The sequence below is a fragment of the Chanodichthys erythropterus genome, chromosome 4 (genome assembly GCF_024489055.1).
Source record: "Chanodichthys erythropterus isolate Z2021 chromosome 4, ASM2448905v1, whole genome shotgun sequence".
NCBI classification, from domain to species: Eukaryota; Metazoa; Chordata; class Actinopteri; order Cypriniformes; family Xenocyprididae; genus Chanodichthys; species Chanodichthys erythropterus.
Genome location: NC_090224.1, coordinates 12036851 through 12055546, shown reverse-complemented (window position 1 = coordinate 12055546; position 18696 = coordinate 12036851). Strand labels below are relative to the sequence as shown.

General features: G+C 37.2%; 1 protein-coding gene across 1 annotated transcript; it reads left to right on the top strand.

The window, feature by feature from the left end:
- Positions 1 to 7441: 7441 nt before the first annotated feature.
- znf395b (zinc finger protein 395b) lies at positions 7442 to 16752 on the top strand. The gene is made up of 10 exons (XM_067383111.1): positions 7442 to 7500; positions 9568 to 9678; positions 9774 to 9916; positions 10096 to 10202; positions 12022 to 12221; positions 12336 to 12436; positions 14390 to 14630; positions 14775 to 14864; positions 14960 to 15078; positions 15307 to 16752. The coding sequence occupies exons 2-10, from the start codon at positions 9610 to 9612 to the stop codon at positions 15416 to 15418; spliced, it is 1182 nt and encodes a 393-aa protein (XP_067239212.1). The 5' UTR covers positions 7442 to 7500; positions 9568 to 9609; the 3' UTR covers positions 15419 to 16752.
- Positions 16753 to 18696: the final 1944 nt, after the last annotated feature.

The window sequence follows — 18696 nt, the reverse complement described above, 5'->3', positions numbered from 1 at the left end:
TTGACAATTTCAATTTATGTCATACTTTCGATTTATTTGACAATTTCGACTTATGTCATAATTTCGACTTAGTTTGTCATAATTTCGACTTTTTTGAAAATTTCGACTTAGTATGTCATAATTTCGACTTAGTTTGTCATAATTTCGATTTAGTATGTCATAATTTCAACTTAGTATGTCATAATTTCGACTTAACTGACAATTTCGACATAGTATGTCATCATTTCGACTTAATTGACAATTTCGACTTATGTCATCATTTCGACTTAATTGACAATTTTGACTTAGTATGTCATTGTGGCGAGGGGGGCGTGGTTTAGCGGGGTCTGCGGCAGGAGGGAGTGTCTGGGGATGTGCGGTGATTGAACGGGTTGAATGTAAATCACGAACACCTGTTTCTCGTTCCAGTAACTGGCGTGGAGACAGGATAAAACGCCAGGAGAAGCAGGAGCGTGTGATTTACATTCAACCCGTTCAATCACCGCACATCCCCAGACACTCCCTCCTGCCGCAGACCCCGCTAAACCACGCCCCCCTCGCCACATCATAATTTCGATTTAGTATGTCATAATTTCAACTTAGTATGTCATAATTTCGACTTAATTGACAATTTTGACTTAATATGTCATAATTTCGACTTAATTCACAATTTCGTCTTATGTCATCATTTCGACTTAATTCACAATTTTGACTTAGTTTGTCATCATTTCGATTTAGTATGTCATAATTTCAACTTAGTATGTCATAATTTCGACTTAACTGACAATTTCGACTTAGTATGTCATAATTTCGACTTAATTGACAATTTTGACTTAATATGTCATAATTTCGACTTAATTCACAATTTCGACTTATGTCATCATTTCGACTTAATTGACAATTTTGACTTAGTTTGTCATCATTTCGATTTAGTATGTCATAATTTCAACTTAGTATGTCATAATTTCGACTTAACTGACAATTTCGACTTAGTATGTCATAATTTCGACTTAATTGACAATTTTGACTTAGTATGTCATCATTTCGACTTAATTGACAATTTTGACTTAGTATGTCATCATTTCGACTTAATTGACAATTTTGACATAGTATGTCATCATTTCGACTTAATTGACAATTTTGACTTATGTCATCATTTCGACTTAATTGACAATTTTGACTTAGTATGTCATCATTTCGACTTAATTGACAATTTTGACTTAGTATGTCATAATTTCGACTTAATTGACAATTTCGACTTATGTCATCATTTCGACTTAATTTTGTCAAAAACTTTTAAATTTTGTCAGTTTTGAGTTAGTAGTATGACAATTTTGGCTATATTTGACATTATATTTTTTATTATATCTCCGATTGTGTTTGTCTGAAAGAAGATTTATATATACACCTATGATGGCTTGAGGGTGAGTAAATCATGGGATAATTTTCATTTTTGGGTGAACTATCCCTTTAAAGTACATATGCACACCAGTGACAGCTTTTGTTTTATCTGAAATTGCAGATATCAGCCTCATGGGGGCATTTTACTTTTTAACTATCAAATACTTTTACAAATCATATCAAACATAAATACTAAGTAGGGTTTTTCCCACAAATTAAGTCACTGCTTAGGATAATCTACCACTTAGCCGACATTCCTCTGAGATCCAGTACTGTATGGCTTATACACAACTGGCCTATTTTCTTTAAAACTGTTTGGAGTCTGGGACAGGAGTTTTTCGAAAGCAAAAACATTCAAATTAAGGAGTAAAGCTTGATTTGGTCCAAATTAGAATTGGAGTTGGAGAGGAGTGGGGGATAAGGGGAACAAAGAGGCTACTTTTAGTTTGCACTCAGCATAGTCAGGCAATGTTGTTGTGGAGGAATGGATCAACTCTTGTTTGCTCAAAAGAACATTGATACAGAACATACATACTTCCTGAAATAGAAATGCCATCTACAGGCCCAAACAAAAATATCCTGCTTAAAGAGTTAGTTTGCCCAAAAATGAAATTTCTGTCGTTAAGTACTCACCCTCATGTCTTTTCAAACTTGTAAGACCTTAGTTCAACTTGGTTCGACATGAGGGTGAGTAATTAATGGCAGAAATTTTATTTTTGGGTGAACAAACCCTTTAAATCAGAGTGTAATGTTATATACTCAGTAGTATTTTTAGTAACTGTTTGTTTAGACCGCACAAATAAAGTTCTGGTATGTATTTACTGTACTTTCTTCCTCGTCATGTATGATGTTTATTTATTTTTTGCAAATCAAATCATTTCTACCTCAGTGGGACAGAAATTCAGGTTAACCCTGTTGTTTAAACGAAAATGTGCCTTAGATACTGCTTTGTACTTTTGATTGTGCTTTGTATTATAATAAATGTTTACATTAAAATCCAAGTATTCTAATAAACCTTTGGTGAGTTTTGATTTTAGTTAAGGAAGACTTTTTATTTATGATGCTATTTCATTGAGCAATTCTTTTAGTGTACCAGAACAGTCCATTAGGAGGCAGCAGTGTTCCATTTAAAAACTGAAAAAGTTAAATTTGTTAAAAATGTTTTAATTATTTAAATGTCGTTCAAAACAGAACTAACCCTATATGATATCTTAGAAAAAAGAATGATATGGCTTGTACCTAAATAAACTAAGCTAATTACCTGAACAAGTAAAATGCAAGTGACGTGAATTCTTTTGAGGGATATAGGGAGATATGGATTTAGGCACTGGAGTGGCTGGAATCCAGAATGAGGAAGCATGACTCTGTCAAATCCCTGTGGGATCAGTGTGTTGCTGCCAGTAAAGACAGGATGATGACAGGTGATCTAGGATCGTGTAACTGAGGAAAAAAGGTAAAGGGAGTTTTTTTAATTATTTTTATTCTTTTAGGCTGACTGATAGAAGAAAGCTGTTTATAGATAGTTTCTAAAAAATCTGGTGGTGGCTCCAAGCAATAAAATAATTTTCATTAACATTCAGTTTAAAGATGTCTATTTTAATGTACATTTCAAACTGTTTTAGTATCACTTTTTGGTATTACTTTTCACCGGCTTTGTCTCATTGCATTTTAAATATACACTAAACACTGCAGTAACAATTGCAGTCTGTTTGTGTTAACATGAAATAGAGGTGTGACTTGTACATGTACTCACCTGTGTGTAATCATATTTGAGAGAACAGCAATAACAGCTTACATTATATTCGCTTTCATTACTTTTACTCATTGGCCCATCAACTTGTTTTGTGGCAAATTATTGAGTTTAGTTTCCTTCGGTTCTTACCTTTCAGTCATTACAGAAACTGGATGAAGAGTGATGGCTCCTGTTGAGGAGGGTCTGATCACCTGGATATCAGGTTGTTCTTCCTCTCTTCAGATTGGCATTGTGTCAGCCCTCTTCATCATCATTTATGTCACGCTCTACAGCCTTTGTACAAGCTGTTTCAGGTAAGTCTCATAATTTTTGTCTTTTACTGTATATTTCAATGCACATTAAGGAATTTTTCATTCATTATCACATATTGTGCTGATTCAAAACACACCCAAGAGAAGGGAGTGATTGTAACAGAATGCTGTGAGTAAATGGGTGATCTCAGTGGAATGTGCAATGACAGGTTCAGACGCACAAGTCACCAAGTGCCCAAGTCGCACAGCAGCGTGAATAATGTTAATGTTTGTGTTATTGTAAGAAAAGTAGAGACCTGTTTGTCAACCACATATGTAAACCATGAAGATGGACAGCTGATAATAGCCTTTCATGTTTGCATGCAAGGATCATGCAAAAACTATTACGAAAACAAACAGGATGCACTGTGGTGTGTGCTATATCTGGAACATTTGGAATAGTGACTTTTCTTTTTATGTCTCCAGTGTGTCTAACAGTGTATCATCCAGCCATTTACACAGACAAGGGAAAACAAATATTCCATTGGCATCTCCACAAAATGTAAGAGATCGACAGACACCACACACACTCAGAAAACAGTCCATAAATTAGTATTACTGTTGGCTGTTGCTACACTCTAAAAAATGCAGGGTTATTTTTAACTCACACTCAAAAAAAAAAAAAAAACAGTTCTGTTCAGTTTGTATATTTGTACTGTTCAGTTGTAAAAATGTATTTTCATTTAACACCATTGTATTAGGTTTCAGATTCAAACTATTGTATTGTGTTAAACTGACTTGAAACAGTTGCGTTTTGGCTCAACTCAATATTGTCATTTTGAAAGAACTTGTGTCAATTAAAGTTCTCCCAAAAATTCTGTCATTTTTTACTCACCCTCATGCCGTTCCACACCCGTAAGACCTTTGTTCTTCAGAACACAAATTAAGATATTTTTGATAAAATCCGATGGCTCAGTGAGGTCATTACCAGCAAGATCATTAACACTTTCAGATGCCCAGAAAGCTACTAAAGACATATTTAAAACAGTTCATGTGGTTCAACCTTAATGTTACGAAGAAAAGAGAATACTTTTTGTTCACCGAAAAAAAAAAAAAAACGACTTTATTCAACAATATCTAGTGATGAGAGATTTTTTAAAACACTGCTTCATGAAGCTTCGAAGTGGTTCAGAGTGTGTATCAAACTGCCAAAGTCACATGATTTCAGTAAATAAGGCTTCGTTACTTCATAAGTGTTTGGAAATTTCAATGGTTCACCACTGGGGGGCGTGACTTTGGCAGTTTGATACACACTCCGAATCACTGATTTGAAATAAAAGATTCGTAAAGCTTCATGAAGCAGTGTTTTGAAATCACCCATCACTAGATATTGTTGAATAAAGTCGTTATTTTGTTTTTTTGCCGCACAAAAAGTATTCTTGTCGCTTCATAACATTAAGGTTGAACCACTGTAGTCACATGAACTGTTAAATATGTCTTTAGTAGCTTTCTGGGCATCTGAAAGTGTTACTTGTCTTGCTGGCAATAGAGGCCACACTGAGCCATCGGATTTTATCAAAAATATCTTAATTTGTGTTCTGAAGATGAAGGAACGTCTTACGGGTGTGGAACGACATGAGGGTGAGTAATTAATGACAGAATTTTCATTTTTGTGTAAGTAGGCCAGAAATAACATTTGATGCTTTTTCAGTTTACTTAAGTAAATGAAGTTAATCCAACACAATTCTTTTCATCCACTGTATTCAAAAATTATTTGCCAGGTTGCTTTAAAAATATGCTTCACTTGAAAATATCTAAATAAACCTGATTTTATTCAAGTCAAAATATTATTTAATTTTACCAAATCAACTTCATTAGGTTACACCAACAAAAATAATTGTAAGAGTTAGATCATGCTGAAATAATTCCTTATGCACATATCTACTTTCACAGAGTACTATAAATGACTTTTAGCTTATACTGTACAATACACAAAGCTTTTGTTGAGTAGTGCATGACCACTGTTGACAATTTGCTTTAAGAGGAAGAAACTTTTTTTCCGGCTTTGAGACCAATTGCAATACACTGGCGAACCATATCCATCCTATTATGGTCAATTAAAATCATTAAGTGGTAAATTGCAGCGGATCGGCAAGAGAGGATAAGTAATTTCCAAAGAGTTATTGGATTAATCTTCTAAAGGAAATGACACTGTAAAAAAACTTTTTTTAATCATAAAGGACTGGCATAATATAGCATGTGACGTGAAATGGAAAAAAGTAAATAATAATAAACGATTATTCTCTCATGTCCTTGTTGCAGAAACGACCTGAGTTCCAAAGTGCTGAAAATATGCCAGCTGCCAAGGATCTGTCTGATCATATATACTCGCACCTGGAGGCTGAACTGAATGAGGAAAATCCTTATGAGTGCATTAGTGAGCTTTCATTACATCCTCCATCTGACAAAGCTGAAGGGGAGAATGAGAGCCCTTCCACAGCAATGACAAAGCCTGATGATAATCACTCTGTCTCTGCCCTCAACCAACCAGTAAACAAACAGCCTCTCACTTCACCTCACACCCGGAATGATCTACATTTGACCGAAACAGTTGTTTATGCTGCAGTGTGCTGGAAAAACAAAAGTAACAGGAACACAAATCCTACAGATACTGTGGTTGAAATCAGAGATATTGATTTCAATATCCCTGACGTCCCTCCCATTCCAGACAAACATTTCTAATATGACGAAAAGGCAATGTTTGTATTTATTCTCATTTTGCAAGTCTTAAAAACAAACTTGCAATACAAAAATAATGTTCATGACAAATATACATATTTTTTATTTATTGCTTTTCAGAAACATTTAGATTAATAAATAAATAGTATGTCTGTTTTAACATCACTGCAACTTCACAGAAAACTGTTTAAAGTAAGCCAACCATGTCTGGGTTATTGTAGGTCAGCATGAGTCACATGATACAATGCCTCGAGCCAATACCCAGACTGGATTCAGAGACTGAAACCCAACATGCTTGCGCTGTCCAGACCTAAAATCCCCTTTGGAGGATGAAGTCCGTCGGCCACGGCCGCCGACAGAAGAAAGCTTATAATCCCCAGACATCATTTACATGATGAACGTTTTCTTCCAAATGTCTGTTTGCAAATACACAATGCTGAATATTTAGGAAATAGACCAAATGATGTAGGTGAAAGGTGACGCACATCAAGGGACTGCTTTGGAAACTGCTGTCTAACATTTAACTTAAAATGACTTATCCTGGGGATACATTTTTACCTATTTTAAATATTGATATTTGTCATATATTACTTTCATGGGTCTGTGTACTGTGTGTGTGTGTTTATAGTGTGTAGAATATAAAAGAATAAGAGTATATGAAAATAAAAGCTATATAAAAGCTGTATAATTTGTACAAAAAAAAGTGATTATTATAATGTGGTATAGAAAATCAGAAAGATTTAAGAGACACATGATGGAACAGACCAATATTATAGGAGCAGGTTTTAGTCAAAATAGCCTATTTTTATTCACACACAAACATACACATCTGGTTTACTATCCTTGTGGGGACTCTCCATAGACTAAATGGTTTTTATACTGTACAAACTGTGTATTATATCACCTTACACTAACCCTAACCCGAAAACTACCCATCACAAAAAACTTTTGGCATTTTTAGAAACATAGTTTAGCATGCTTTTTAAAGCCATTACTTGGGGTAATGGCCTAATACCCATGACATACACGTTTGTGTCCTCATAAACCATATATACAAGAACACACACAGATACAGTCTACAGATGTATAAAATAAATAAATAAAATACTTAATAGTGTGGAGCACTTTATTATATGCTATTATTAAAAATACAAATAAACCCCGCACAGTTTAAAATCGTGTAATAATAGCCTACTACGGATAGTGATATAGAATAACACGAATTATCCTTGCGTAGCACCGTGTTAAGCTATATAAACAATCATGTTGTGAGATGTTGCAGTCATTCGGCACGTAAGCCTACGCGAGCGCCACGTACAGCCCCCCCTCACTGACTGACGGCAGAGGAGCGCGGGTGAGCAGCAGGCAGCGGCATCTCTCCCTACCAAAACATTCTAGGTAACATCATTAACACGCCGGGTTTTTATTGACAGTAGAAATACTGAGGGTATTTTATGTCACTGCATGTTTACAGACTTTTCCCGCTATAATCATGTACGTTAGCCGGTGTTTATGTGAACTGTTCTGATTTTTTAAAAATCCTACTGTGGTCGTTTCGAGAGAATACTGTGTTTAAAATGAGCTGTTTTTGGTGTGGCTGTCTAATGCGTGTGTTTTAAGTGTGCATTTTCGAGAATATTTTGCACAAATGTGATTTATTGTATTGCAACTGTTCGTTGTTTTGCTTATTATGTTGTGTATATTAACGGGGGTTGAGCAGAAACTCGTGTACGCACACGTTGTTGGATGAAGGTGTGTCCTTCGGGGAACCGAGTCAGCCAATCAGAGCACAGCTTCCGCCCCCAGTGGGAAGGTTGTTTTTTGCTGGATGTAAACGCCCCTTACGAGCGTCCCAGCTAAAGTGTGGATCTGGATTAAATGGCACAGTTTAAAGGATTAGTTCACTTCTGAATTAAATTTTCCTGATAATTTACTTACCCCTGTGTCATCCAAGATGTTCATGTCTTTCTTTCTTCAGTTGAAAAAAAATTAAGGTTTTTGATGAAAACATTCCAGTATTATTCTTCTTTATAGTGGACTTCAATGGACTCCAGACGGTTGAAGGTCAAAATTAGTTTCAGTGCAGATTCAAAGGGCTTTAAACGATTCCAGACGAGGAATAAGGGGCTTATCTAGCGAAAGATCGGTCATTAAAAAAAACAAAACAACAACTGTATATGCTTTATAAACACAAATGATCCCCTTGAACGTACTTTCTATTTCCGTATTCTTCAAAAAGCTTATGCTGTATGTCCTACACCTTCCCTATTCTACTTACAGAAAAAACGGAACTGGCTCGTTCCGTAAGTTGAATAGGAGAAGAATTTTTTGAAGAATATGTTGAAGAATACAGAAAACGGAAGCACTTGCAAGGCGATCATTTGTGTTTATAAAGCATATACATTTGTATTTTTTTTCCGAAAATGACCGATTTTTTTTTCTCTAGATAAGACCCTTATTCCTCGTCTGGTATCGTTTAAAGCTCGTTGAAGCTGCACTGAAACTGTCATTATGACCTTCAACCATTTGGAGTCCATTGAAGTCCACTATAAGGAGAATAATCCTGGAATGTTTTCATCAAAAATCTTAATTTCTTTTCGACTGAAGAAAGAAAGACATGAACATCTTGGATGACATGGGGGTGAGTTAATTATCAGGAAAATCTTATTTAAAGTGGACAAATTTTTTAATTTAACTGTTTCAATTATTAAGATTAAATCTTCGTTTATTGGAGGAAATAGGCAATTGGTTTTGTGTAAATGAAACGCTGTCAGCAAGCATTTTATTTTCTGTCATCTGTGATAGAAACAAGAATCAACACATAAGTGTAGAGGCGGATATGAACTGGTAAATACGTTCAAAAAGACCAAGCGCAATGCTGACAAAATAGATGAAAAACGATAGTTCAGTTGACTTGGTTGATACACAGATACCTATGGACATAATGATTTAACTTCCAGAAAGGACCTTTGAACGAATATTTTGAGCGAATGGATTCAAAACATTCGATTCACTGAGATGAATCCTAATTCCGTTGCGGGATTTGGATCTCTCCATGATTTCACTCCATAAATCCGGAGTTACAGTATCTGAGAGGCTCACAGTCAGGGGGTGTGTTGCCCTAAAAAAAGTAAAGAGCAATATTCTGCTGCGTTGCTTGTCTGTGTTCAAAAATCTATCGCTTGTCTTCGATAAAGGTATTTTTTTTTTTGTATTTTATTACTGTTTTTAATTTTTCATGTATATCTGATTATTTAAGTTTCCAATGAGACTCGCGTATAAGTGGTTTCGATTTTAATAGAGAGTGTAAAGGTATTAATTAATTTATTTATTTATTTTTGCACGTTTGCATGGCCTCGTGGCGTTGTCGCAGAGCTTGTGTTATTATTAGCCCGCTTGGCGCTCAGATTAAAACATATGATATTAAACGAACGGTGTTATAACATGCTTTACCCTGCTTTCTAGCTTTTTGTGCGGAGAGCCAAAGTCGACTGTTGGGCTGAGAGCATGGCAGCGGTGAGATCCAGAGCAGGACTGAACACAATACAGATGGGCACAGAAGGGCAGGAGGGAATGGTATGTATCACAATAACTGGTATAGCCCCTGTAACTTACAAATAGGAGGAAAGTGTGGATAGTCTGTATATAATTGATTGTGTCCAATCCTGCAGAGCTACATGCAGTGTTGTGGGCAGGAAGGGGTGAGCGTGCAGAAGAAGCTGGGACCTGGGATAGAGTGGTCTGCTGATGTCAGCGCACAGCAAACAAACCTTCTATCATTCTCACGGTCTTCCGGTGTGGACTTACCTTACAGGTTAACCTGCAGATCCATTTTATCTCTCTAGTTTGTTGTCTTATTATCAATCTAGACTCACTTAGAGCAGAATTTCTCTACAGATACTGTGGAAGGTGTAATGTTATTGTGTGCATCATAGATCTATAATACTGTGTAATGTGATGTGAACAATTTTTTTACTCTCTACCATAACTCAGAAGTCCTGAGTCGGTGGAGATGGATGAGATCATGGCTGCAATGGTGCTCACCAGTCTGTCCTGCAGTCCAGTGGTCCAAAGCCCCCCGCAGAGGGACCTCCTACCAGGTGAACTGGCTTCTTTTGGAAACCATGTCTTACCAAACACGGAACACTTTTTCAGTGTATGCTTGCTTGACAAACCAATGCAGACAGTTTATTTGAAACAAAATCTCATCAGATTTCAAATGAGATTTCAATTTCATTTTTTTTTTTATTTTAGCTCTTTGAAATTATATATTTGTATATATATATATATATATATATATACACACACACACACACACACACACACACTCACAATTATTTAAAAAAATATTGATATTGTACATAGTGTTGTCATAAATTTTGACATGTATTGATACTGAAATATCTGAAACTGTTTGCATACTCCTTTTCTAAAGTATCGATACACTGATACCAGCTGCGTGTTTTGCTCTCTTCTTTCCGGTGAATTGACACACCTGCCTCCTCTCATTCACTCGTCTCATTTGCTCCTGGTTGAATAGTGCTTGTATTGCGCATAATTTTATTAATTGACCCTTCACCGGGAGTTTGATTGACAGGCGATCTAACCAGTCATAACGCCATATCCGCCATTTTGTCAGACAAAGCAGTCAGGAAAGTTAGTAGATTAATGTTGGTGGACTTGAACTTGGAAAAATGTCTTTCTGTGGTTGAAATGTGGTTCATTCATGTTTATTTGATGATATAAATTAACTAGTAAGAAGTTATGTAGTATGAACTAGTAGTATGTTTGGTTCATGAGCTGCTTGATCTGAGGCGCTACAGCAATCTGTCACGACACATTAAAGAGCCACAAAACAGTATTTATTGTTTACATTTTTTCAAAAATTACAAAATTTGAGACTTGGTTCCATATCAAAAGTAACCTGCTCTGCCTTGTCTGTCGATACATTGTCAGCTTCGTCTTTGCTCCACGTTGTATTTTTCACTGTGTGAGAACGTGTGCATGGCTTGTCGAACATAGCAACAGTAACAGGTCTTCGCGAACGGTCAATTCCCACAAGTTTCGTGCTCACACCAAAAGCACATGCACTACTGATCTAAGTGGCACACACATAAAGCCACCCCTCAAACAGCTTGCGAGTCCCAAATTGACTTTTTCATGGTTTATTGCACTTAACTTTGTATGTATTTGACAATTTATGTCAAAATGCTGTGTATTCAAGTAAATACAGTCAGTTTTGGAATGTAAATAGTTGAGAGAAAAAACAACAGTATATTGGATCCATACATAAGCTCTTAAAGGGACAGCAGCCTAATAAATTTGCTGCTGCCTGTCATGTTAATAAAAGAACAAAAGACAAAGAGAAAAAGTGATCAAAGAGAAAATCGCTCTATGCTCTTGACAGAAAAACTTTTGTAACTTGAATTGTAAGCATTCATCTGTATTTAATTTTTACAATTAAGACTATCCAGTGCTATTTTACATTTATTTTAATTTCTGTATATTTCTTACATGAATACTACTGTTAGACCCACCTGAAAAACTTAAAGCCATGTTTATTTCATTTGTCTCTCTATTTTTTTTGTGTGTAACTTTAGGTCAACAAATAAAGCCTCCCTGTGCTGTGTGTAAGCTATTGCAACAAAATTACCCAAATTATCAAAAAACAAACAAACAAACAAACAAAAAGAGATAATAACAAATTATCTGTATGGCGGTATATATGGCAGTTTCCCCCATGGTATCGAAAATGGTATTGAATATCGATATTTTTCAAGGTATTTTATTGAAGTTAGAAATTCCAATATCGTGACAACACTAAGTGTACAGCATAACACAACCCAACAATGAATTTAGCAATTCTATGGTTATGCCTGTGTTATTTACACTTGTCCTCTCTTTTGTCTGTGTTTATAGCTGACATGGAGTGTTGCGGAGGTGAGCTGTCTGACAGCGGCAGCAGCGGTTACTGGAGCTGGGACCATGGCAGTGTAAGCCCAGCCCCTTCTCCATCGGTTACTGAGATGGACAGGAGCTCGGGCCAACTGACAGACGAAGGACTGCACATGGAGCTGGACCAAGCCGCATGTGAGGAGCCGGAGGCCAGGAGGTGCAAGGTGAGAAAGAGAAGACTGTCAGATTGCTGAACCTGAGGGTAAATAGACCGCATTTTAAGCTGATGTTTTAAAAATACATGTGAGTCACTCTTTGTTTTTCTTTCTCACTCTCAGAGCTTGAGCAGGGGAGCATACAGGTGTCTGTGGCCTGGCTGCGGGAAAGTGCTGACTTCACGGGTTGGAATGAAACGGCACATTCGCATTCTTCACCTGGGGTGAGTATGTCCGTGCATACCAAACTCATGGAACAACTGAGATTGAGGCACAGGAACGTTATGATGCAGCTTTAACCCTATAAAGCCTGCTGTATTATATTTGATATCTGGTGTATCAAATATGGTACTCAACAAAAAAAAAAACATATATACACACTTTTTGTAACACTTTAGTTTAGGGTCCATTTCTCACTATTAACTAGTTGCTTATTAGCATGCATATTACTAGGATATTGGCTGTTTATTAGTCCTTATAAAGCCTTATTCTGCATGACCATATTCTACATACCTTAATCCTACCCAATAACTAAACTTAACACAAACCTTACTAAATATTAAAGGATTAGTTCACTTTAAAATGAAAATTACCCAAGCTTTACTCACCCTCAAGCCATTCTAGGTGTATATGAATTTCTTCTCAGATGAACACAGTCAGAGTTATATTAATAAATATCCTGACGCATCTAAGATTTATAATGGCAGTAAAAGGGACCAACGGGTACAAAGCTCAAGAAAGTACATCCAATAGCAATAAACGTACTCCACACGGCTCTGGGGGGGGGGTTAATAAAGGCCTCCTGAAGCGAGGCAAAGCATTTGTGTAAGTAAGGGTGCTTTCATACTTGGTTCGATTGCCTGGACCGAACCCGAGTTCGATTGCTCCCCCCTCCCCCTGTGCCCAACTGGACTGTGTTCACATTATATTATTTGGGTCCGAACCGCGGTTTGTTTGCGTCATCAAACCAGCAGCTGTTTACTACGTTGCTTAGTAACGATGGCACAGGAGAAGGCGGCAAAATGCAACGTTGCTCTCCTCACTTTTATATTTTTGTTTTTGAACCGTTGGTTTTGTTCATAACGGCTCTTGCGTCTATCTGCCGTGAATGTAGAATGTTGAAGGCGAGCAGAAATGAGAAAAGCTACGCTACAGCTCTCTGTTGGCAGCATGTCCGTCACGCTCGTCGGGAAAGTGAGTGAAACACACACACACAAACACACATTTTTATCAAATTATACGGCATTAATAGCGGTTCACTTCCGCAATTCGGTACGTTTGCATTCATATCAGAAGCGAACCGTACCGGAGTTCACTTGAACCGCACCCCAGACCACCCTTTTTAAGTGGACCCGAGTTCAGAAGACCGTGTTCACATCATCCAAACGTACCGAACTCTGATGTCAATCGAACCCGGGTGCGCACCAAAAGTGCTAATGTGAAAGCACCCTAAAATATCCATATTTAACAAGTTATAAAGTAAAATATGTAGTTTCCGCCACATAGTCTTCCGTATTGAACTTACAAAGTAACGCCTCTCGCAGTTTAAAATGCTTACACTACGTCCTACGCCTTCACTTCAACCTTAACTGACGCAATGTCAGCTTACTAAGTTGATTATGGAAGGCGGTCTGGCGGAAGCTAGATATTTTACTTTAAAACTTGTTAAATATGGATATTTTTCATACACAAACACATCACTTTGCTTCAGGAAGGCCTTTATTAACCCCCCGGAGCCGTGTGGAGTACATTTTGCTTTGGATGGATGCACTTTCTTCAGCTTCATACTCATTGGTCCTGTTCACTGCCATTATAAAGCTCGGATGCGTCAGAAAATGTATTAATATAACTCAGATTGTGTTCATCAGAAAGAAGAAAGTCATACACACCTAGGATGGCTTGAGGGTGAGTAAAGCTTTGGGTAATTTTCATTTGAAAGTGAACTAATCCTTTAATAATCAGTAATAATCAGCAAAAGTGGTGACTGGACCCTAATCTATAGTGTGACTTTCATTATTTCACGTCAGGCCTTAATGGGTTAATAATGTTAAGCAGTGTGATTTACTGGTTTGAAAAACCATGTATAAGTATATAGGTTTACATTATTTACTAGGCCTGAAAATAAGTGACAAATGATGTTTCTTATTCTTCCCGTTATTTTATTTTCACTCAAACAGTGGGGGTTCAGAGCAGTCGCATAGGGAGGAAGACTTCTACTACACAGAGGTCTCCTCTGAAGATGAGGAAACTGCACCTCCATCTCCTGCTCCTTCCTTCTCAAGCGGGGCCTGGACGTCCTGCAGCTCTACCCAAAGCCAATCCACCCCAGGACACCAAGATGCTCCATTCCAGTCAAGCCCACTCAGCCAATCAGCTCCAAGCAGCGTGTGGCAGATCCACACTGAACATCTCTATCAGGTACATATCAGCTGAGATAACTGGCTGAAACTGATTGTTTAGAAATGAAGCATAGAAATCTTGTCTAAAATCTTTGTGATGTTAGTGCGTTTTTGTGAGTTAATTGTGTGTGTTTTTTTCCATCACTGTGTTGTTTTACTGCAGGCCTGCGCGCCAATTCAGGTGACAGTCTCTCCAGGCTCTCCCACCTTTTGTAGCTGGACCCCGCCTGGTGATGTCCAGCAGAAACCTCAGGTTGGTCTGCCTCTCCAAAAGCACTTAACATCATAAGTGATGCATTTTAATACACTTTATGCCATCTGCCCTTTTATTACTATGTTGATCTATAGATTCCAACATCTCGCAGCCGGTCAGTGAGCGTCGGAGAGCAGTGGCTACAGCGGAACAGCGCCCCCACCAGATCACAGACCATGAGTGCATCTCCCTCCAGAGGGCACTGTTCATTCAGGTGAACCGCTTAGTTAAATGCTGCCCTCTGTAGTTACGAAAAAGGTCTTTAGTGCAAATAGCATATAAATAGTATATTAATATAGTATTATATTTCTATGTATTCCTTTCAGATACATTGTAAAATGTTTTATGACTTAAAAATGTAAATATATGTTTTAATTTATAATAATTAAACATTACACAACCAAAGTCATATTTAAAATGTACTTTTTCGTCTTTTCCTTAGGAAGGGCCGCGGTGAGGCCAAAAAGTGCCGGAAAGTGTACGGCGTGGAGCGCCGGGACCAATGGTGCACCGCCTGCCGCTGGAAGAAAGCCTGTCAGCGGTTCCCAGACTAAACCGAAAGACTTTAGGAGACAAGGAAGAATCCCCATTTTCTTTCTTTCCTCCAACTATTTCCTGCACTGTAGAGGAATCCCTCTTTTCACTTTTCTACCTTTTTTTTGTTTTCCTATTAGAGTTAAAAGTGTTTTGTTATGATTTCCCACAAAGTGAACGCTGGTACTAGCTGTCGAGACTGTGGAGTAGTAGGATCCCAACCCCTCTTACAAGACTAAAGTGTAACCCTGTATCTGAACAAGGTGTTTTTCTACCCCAGTCCTGCATACCTGAGATATTTAAGTGATTGTTGATTTTTGTATACTGTGGACAATGTATTGCTTTGAGCATTTTCATGATGTTTTTTCTATTGCCGTTTTGTTAGCCTGAAAGGTGTAACAGTGCAATGTCATGTATTGTCTTTTTTTCTACGTATTTACTCAAATTAAGTCACAACTTTTGAGTTTCGCAAGGTTTGACTATCGTTTGCCATAGCGCTTCCTAATCAATCTAAACTGCCAGATATAAAGCTACGGTGGTGTTGAGTGGGAGATGTGAATGATATTGGCCACATTGGTGGCCACAGTATGTTGTCTGATGGACATAAAAGTGCAGCTATAACCTTTCGATTGAATACCAAAGTGCTATTGCAAAGAGTTAAAGGGAGCTTGACTGAATACTGCCTGGACAATAGATCGGGCTCTTTTCATTTTGTACGTTTTTTGACATCCTTCCGAAACGTGATAAGGTCTTGTACAATACTGGATCATCCCCTTGGGAACATCTAAAAGGATTTGAAAGCATAACATCACACTGAAAAAAGATATGTGTAATCAAAAAGACACAAGATATAATATGCAAATTTCATAAGCTTGTCATTTGTGCATGACAAATAACAAGAACAATTGTAAAATTATTTTATTGGCCTTTTGTGTGCATTTCATGTACAAGTGGAAAGGATTAAAAGAAAAAACTTACTTTCCAAAAATGCTTGCAGAATGTGTTTGAAATGAAAATTATTCACAAAGCCAAAATGTCTACACAGACAAAAGCATTATTTACAGAATACTGTAAAGTATGCTGAAAGACTATCTGCTAGTTCTTTCTTTACATGTAGGGGGTGTCAGTTTTCAAAACCTTTTCTGTGACATCCAGTGAGGGTGAATCTGTCAAGCACTAAGATGATCTCATTTGTATGTTCATGCACAAATAAATGCAGAAAGCTGGAACACATGCTAAATTCATTCTCAGCAGGAGGAGCCAAACAATTAAAGGTGCTATTTATGTGGAACCAAACCAAATTGCACAAATAATAACTATAAATTGTTTCAAACAAGACATGGCATTGGCAGAGAGCCCCACATTTTCTGATTGGCTAACATGTACGGGCCGCTATCAGATTTAACTTTGTCATATTAGGTACGTTCACGCCATGTCGTAATTACTGTAACAATTCTGAACTGTAAAAAGTAATTTTCTGAGAGCCACGACTTACCACCTGACCACTGCAGATTTATAGGGTTAGTTTACCCAAAAATGAATTTCTGTCATTAATTACTCACCCTCATGTCATTCCAAACCCGTAATACCTTCGTTCATTTTCAGAACACAAATGAAGATCTTTTTTAGTGAAATATGAGAGCTTTCTGTCCCTCTATTGACAAATGCTGCTATCACTTTCAAGCCCCAGAAAGGTAGTAAAGACATCATAAAAGTAATCCATGTGACTCCAGTGGTTTATCCTTAATTTTATGAAGCGACGCGAGTGCTTTGTTTGTGCGTAAAATATAATTTACCCCTATATTTACAAAATATTAAAGCTGCTGTTCGCGATTTTTGGCCCTCTAGCGGTTAATAAACAGACCTGCACGCGTCTTGCGGAGGAGCATTCTAGCCGGAGCTACTTTTCTCCTATGGCGAGTCACGCAGTTACTGTGATACTCTGCGGCGAGTCCTACCAGTCCGGTCTGAAATAGTCCGAATATAAACACTTATTTTAAGTGTACCATAATGATTCGGGATAAGAAAAAAACACGGTTTGGAAAATGGATTCATGTTGTATATTCTCATTATATCATTTTTGTAAATTTTTAACACAAAAAAGTTGCGGACTGCAGCTTTAATCTCCAACGTTTTCATGAGTACCAAAATGCTGTTGACACGAGAGCACCACAACGCAAGCGTGATGTGTTGACGTAAGTGCAGATGAATATTTTGTAAATAAAGTGGTATATTATGTTTTTTTTTTTTTTTTTTGTGCAAACAGATCACTTTTGTCGCTTCATAAAATTGATGTTAAACCACTGGAGTCAAATGGATTACTTTGTGTCTTTACTACCTTTCTGGGGCTTGAAAGTGGTAGTTGCGTAGGCTGTCAGTGGAGGCTCTCAGATTTCATTAAAAAGATCTTCATTTGTGTTTCGAAGATGAATGAATGATATGCGGGTTTGGAACGACATGAGGGTGAGTAATTAATAACAGAATTTTCATTTTTGGGTGAATAAACCCTTTAAGGTGTGTTTAACTTTAAGCAGACATATCGGAGTTTGACATCAATGCATCATTCGAAAACATACAGAGAGTTATTAACGTTAATTACGACATGGCATGAATAGCCATTCTCAGTGATATCTTTCAGGATTTTTATGTGTGGTATTCCACAAAATATTGACAATAATTTAGAGTGTAAGCTCTAGGGGGCAGCATTGCCTCACAAAACATTCCCTATAGAATACCGCTATATTGGACTAAAAAATAATCACCCATTGACTTTGATTTTGAAAAGCAGTCTAATTACTCCTAGATTGCTTCTGATTTCCATACAACACAGATGTGTAAAGTGCATATAATTAATATAAATAAATAAATAAAGTGCTTTTCTCTCAGTAAACCCCAAAACAGAAGAAGAAAGAGCGATACTCCACCACAACCCACTGCTCTCATTTGTAACTGATTCACATGCTCAATTCAAGTTTCACTGCTTTGCCTTTTATTTTATTTTTTCACAATGCTTCAAGGTTAATTCTAGGAGTTTTGATTCTGAAATAAACAATCAGTTCTCATCAGCAACAACATTTGTCCTAATGACTTGATTGAGATGTTTTTGATGTCAGGAACGGCACCATGGAAATGTCAATGATAAAAACCAACGCTATACAAAATATTCCTCTTCTTTGATTTAACACAGATTAATCTAGTTCTGGGCTGTGGTGCATGACAGATGTTCACAGTTACTGATGGCTGATGAGCAGTTGAGTTGAGGTAAGTGAAAAGACCAGGGCCTGTGCTATAAGGCCAT

Coding starts and splice junctions, on each gene's coding strand:
- znf395b (XM_067383111.1), top strand. CDS start 9,610: ATGGCAGCGGTGAGATCCAGAGCAGGACTGAACACAATACAGATGGGC. Junction 9,679..9,773: donor CAGAAGGGCAGGAGGGAATG/GTATGTATCACA, acceptor CCAATCCTGCAG/AGCTACATGCAGTGTTGTGG. Junction 10,203..12,021: donor GCAGAGGGACCTCCTACCAG/GTGAACTGGCTT, acceptor CTGTGTTTATAG/CTGACATGGAGTGTTGCGGA.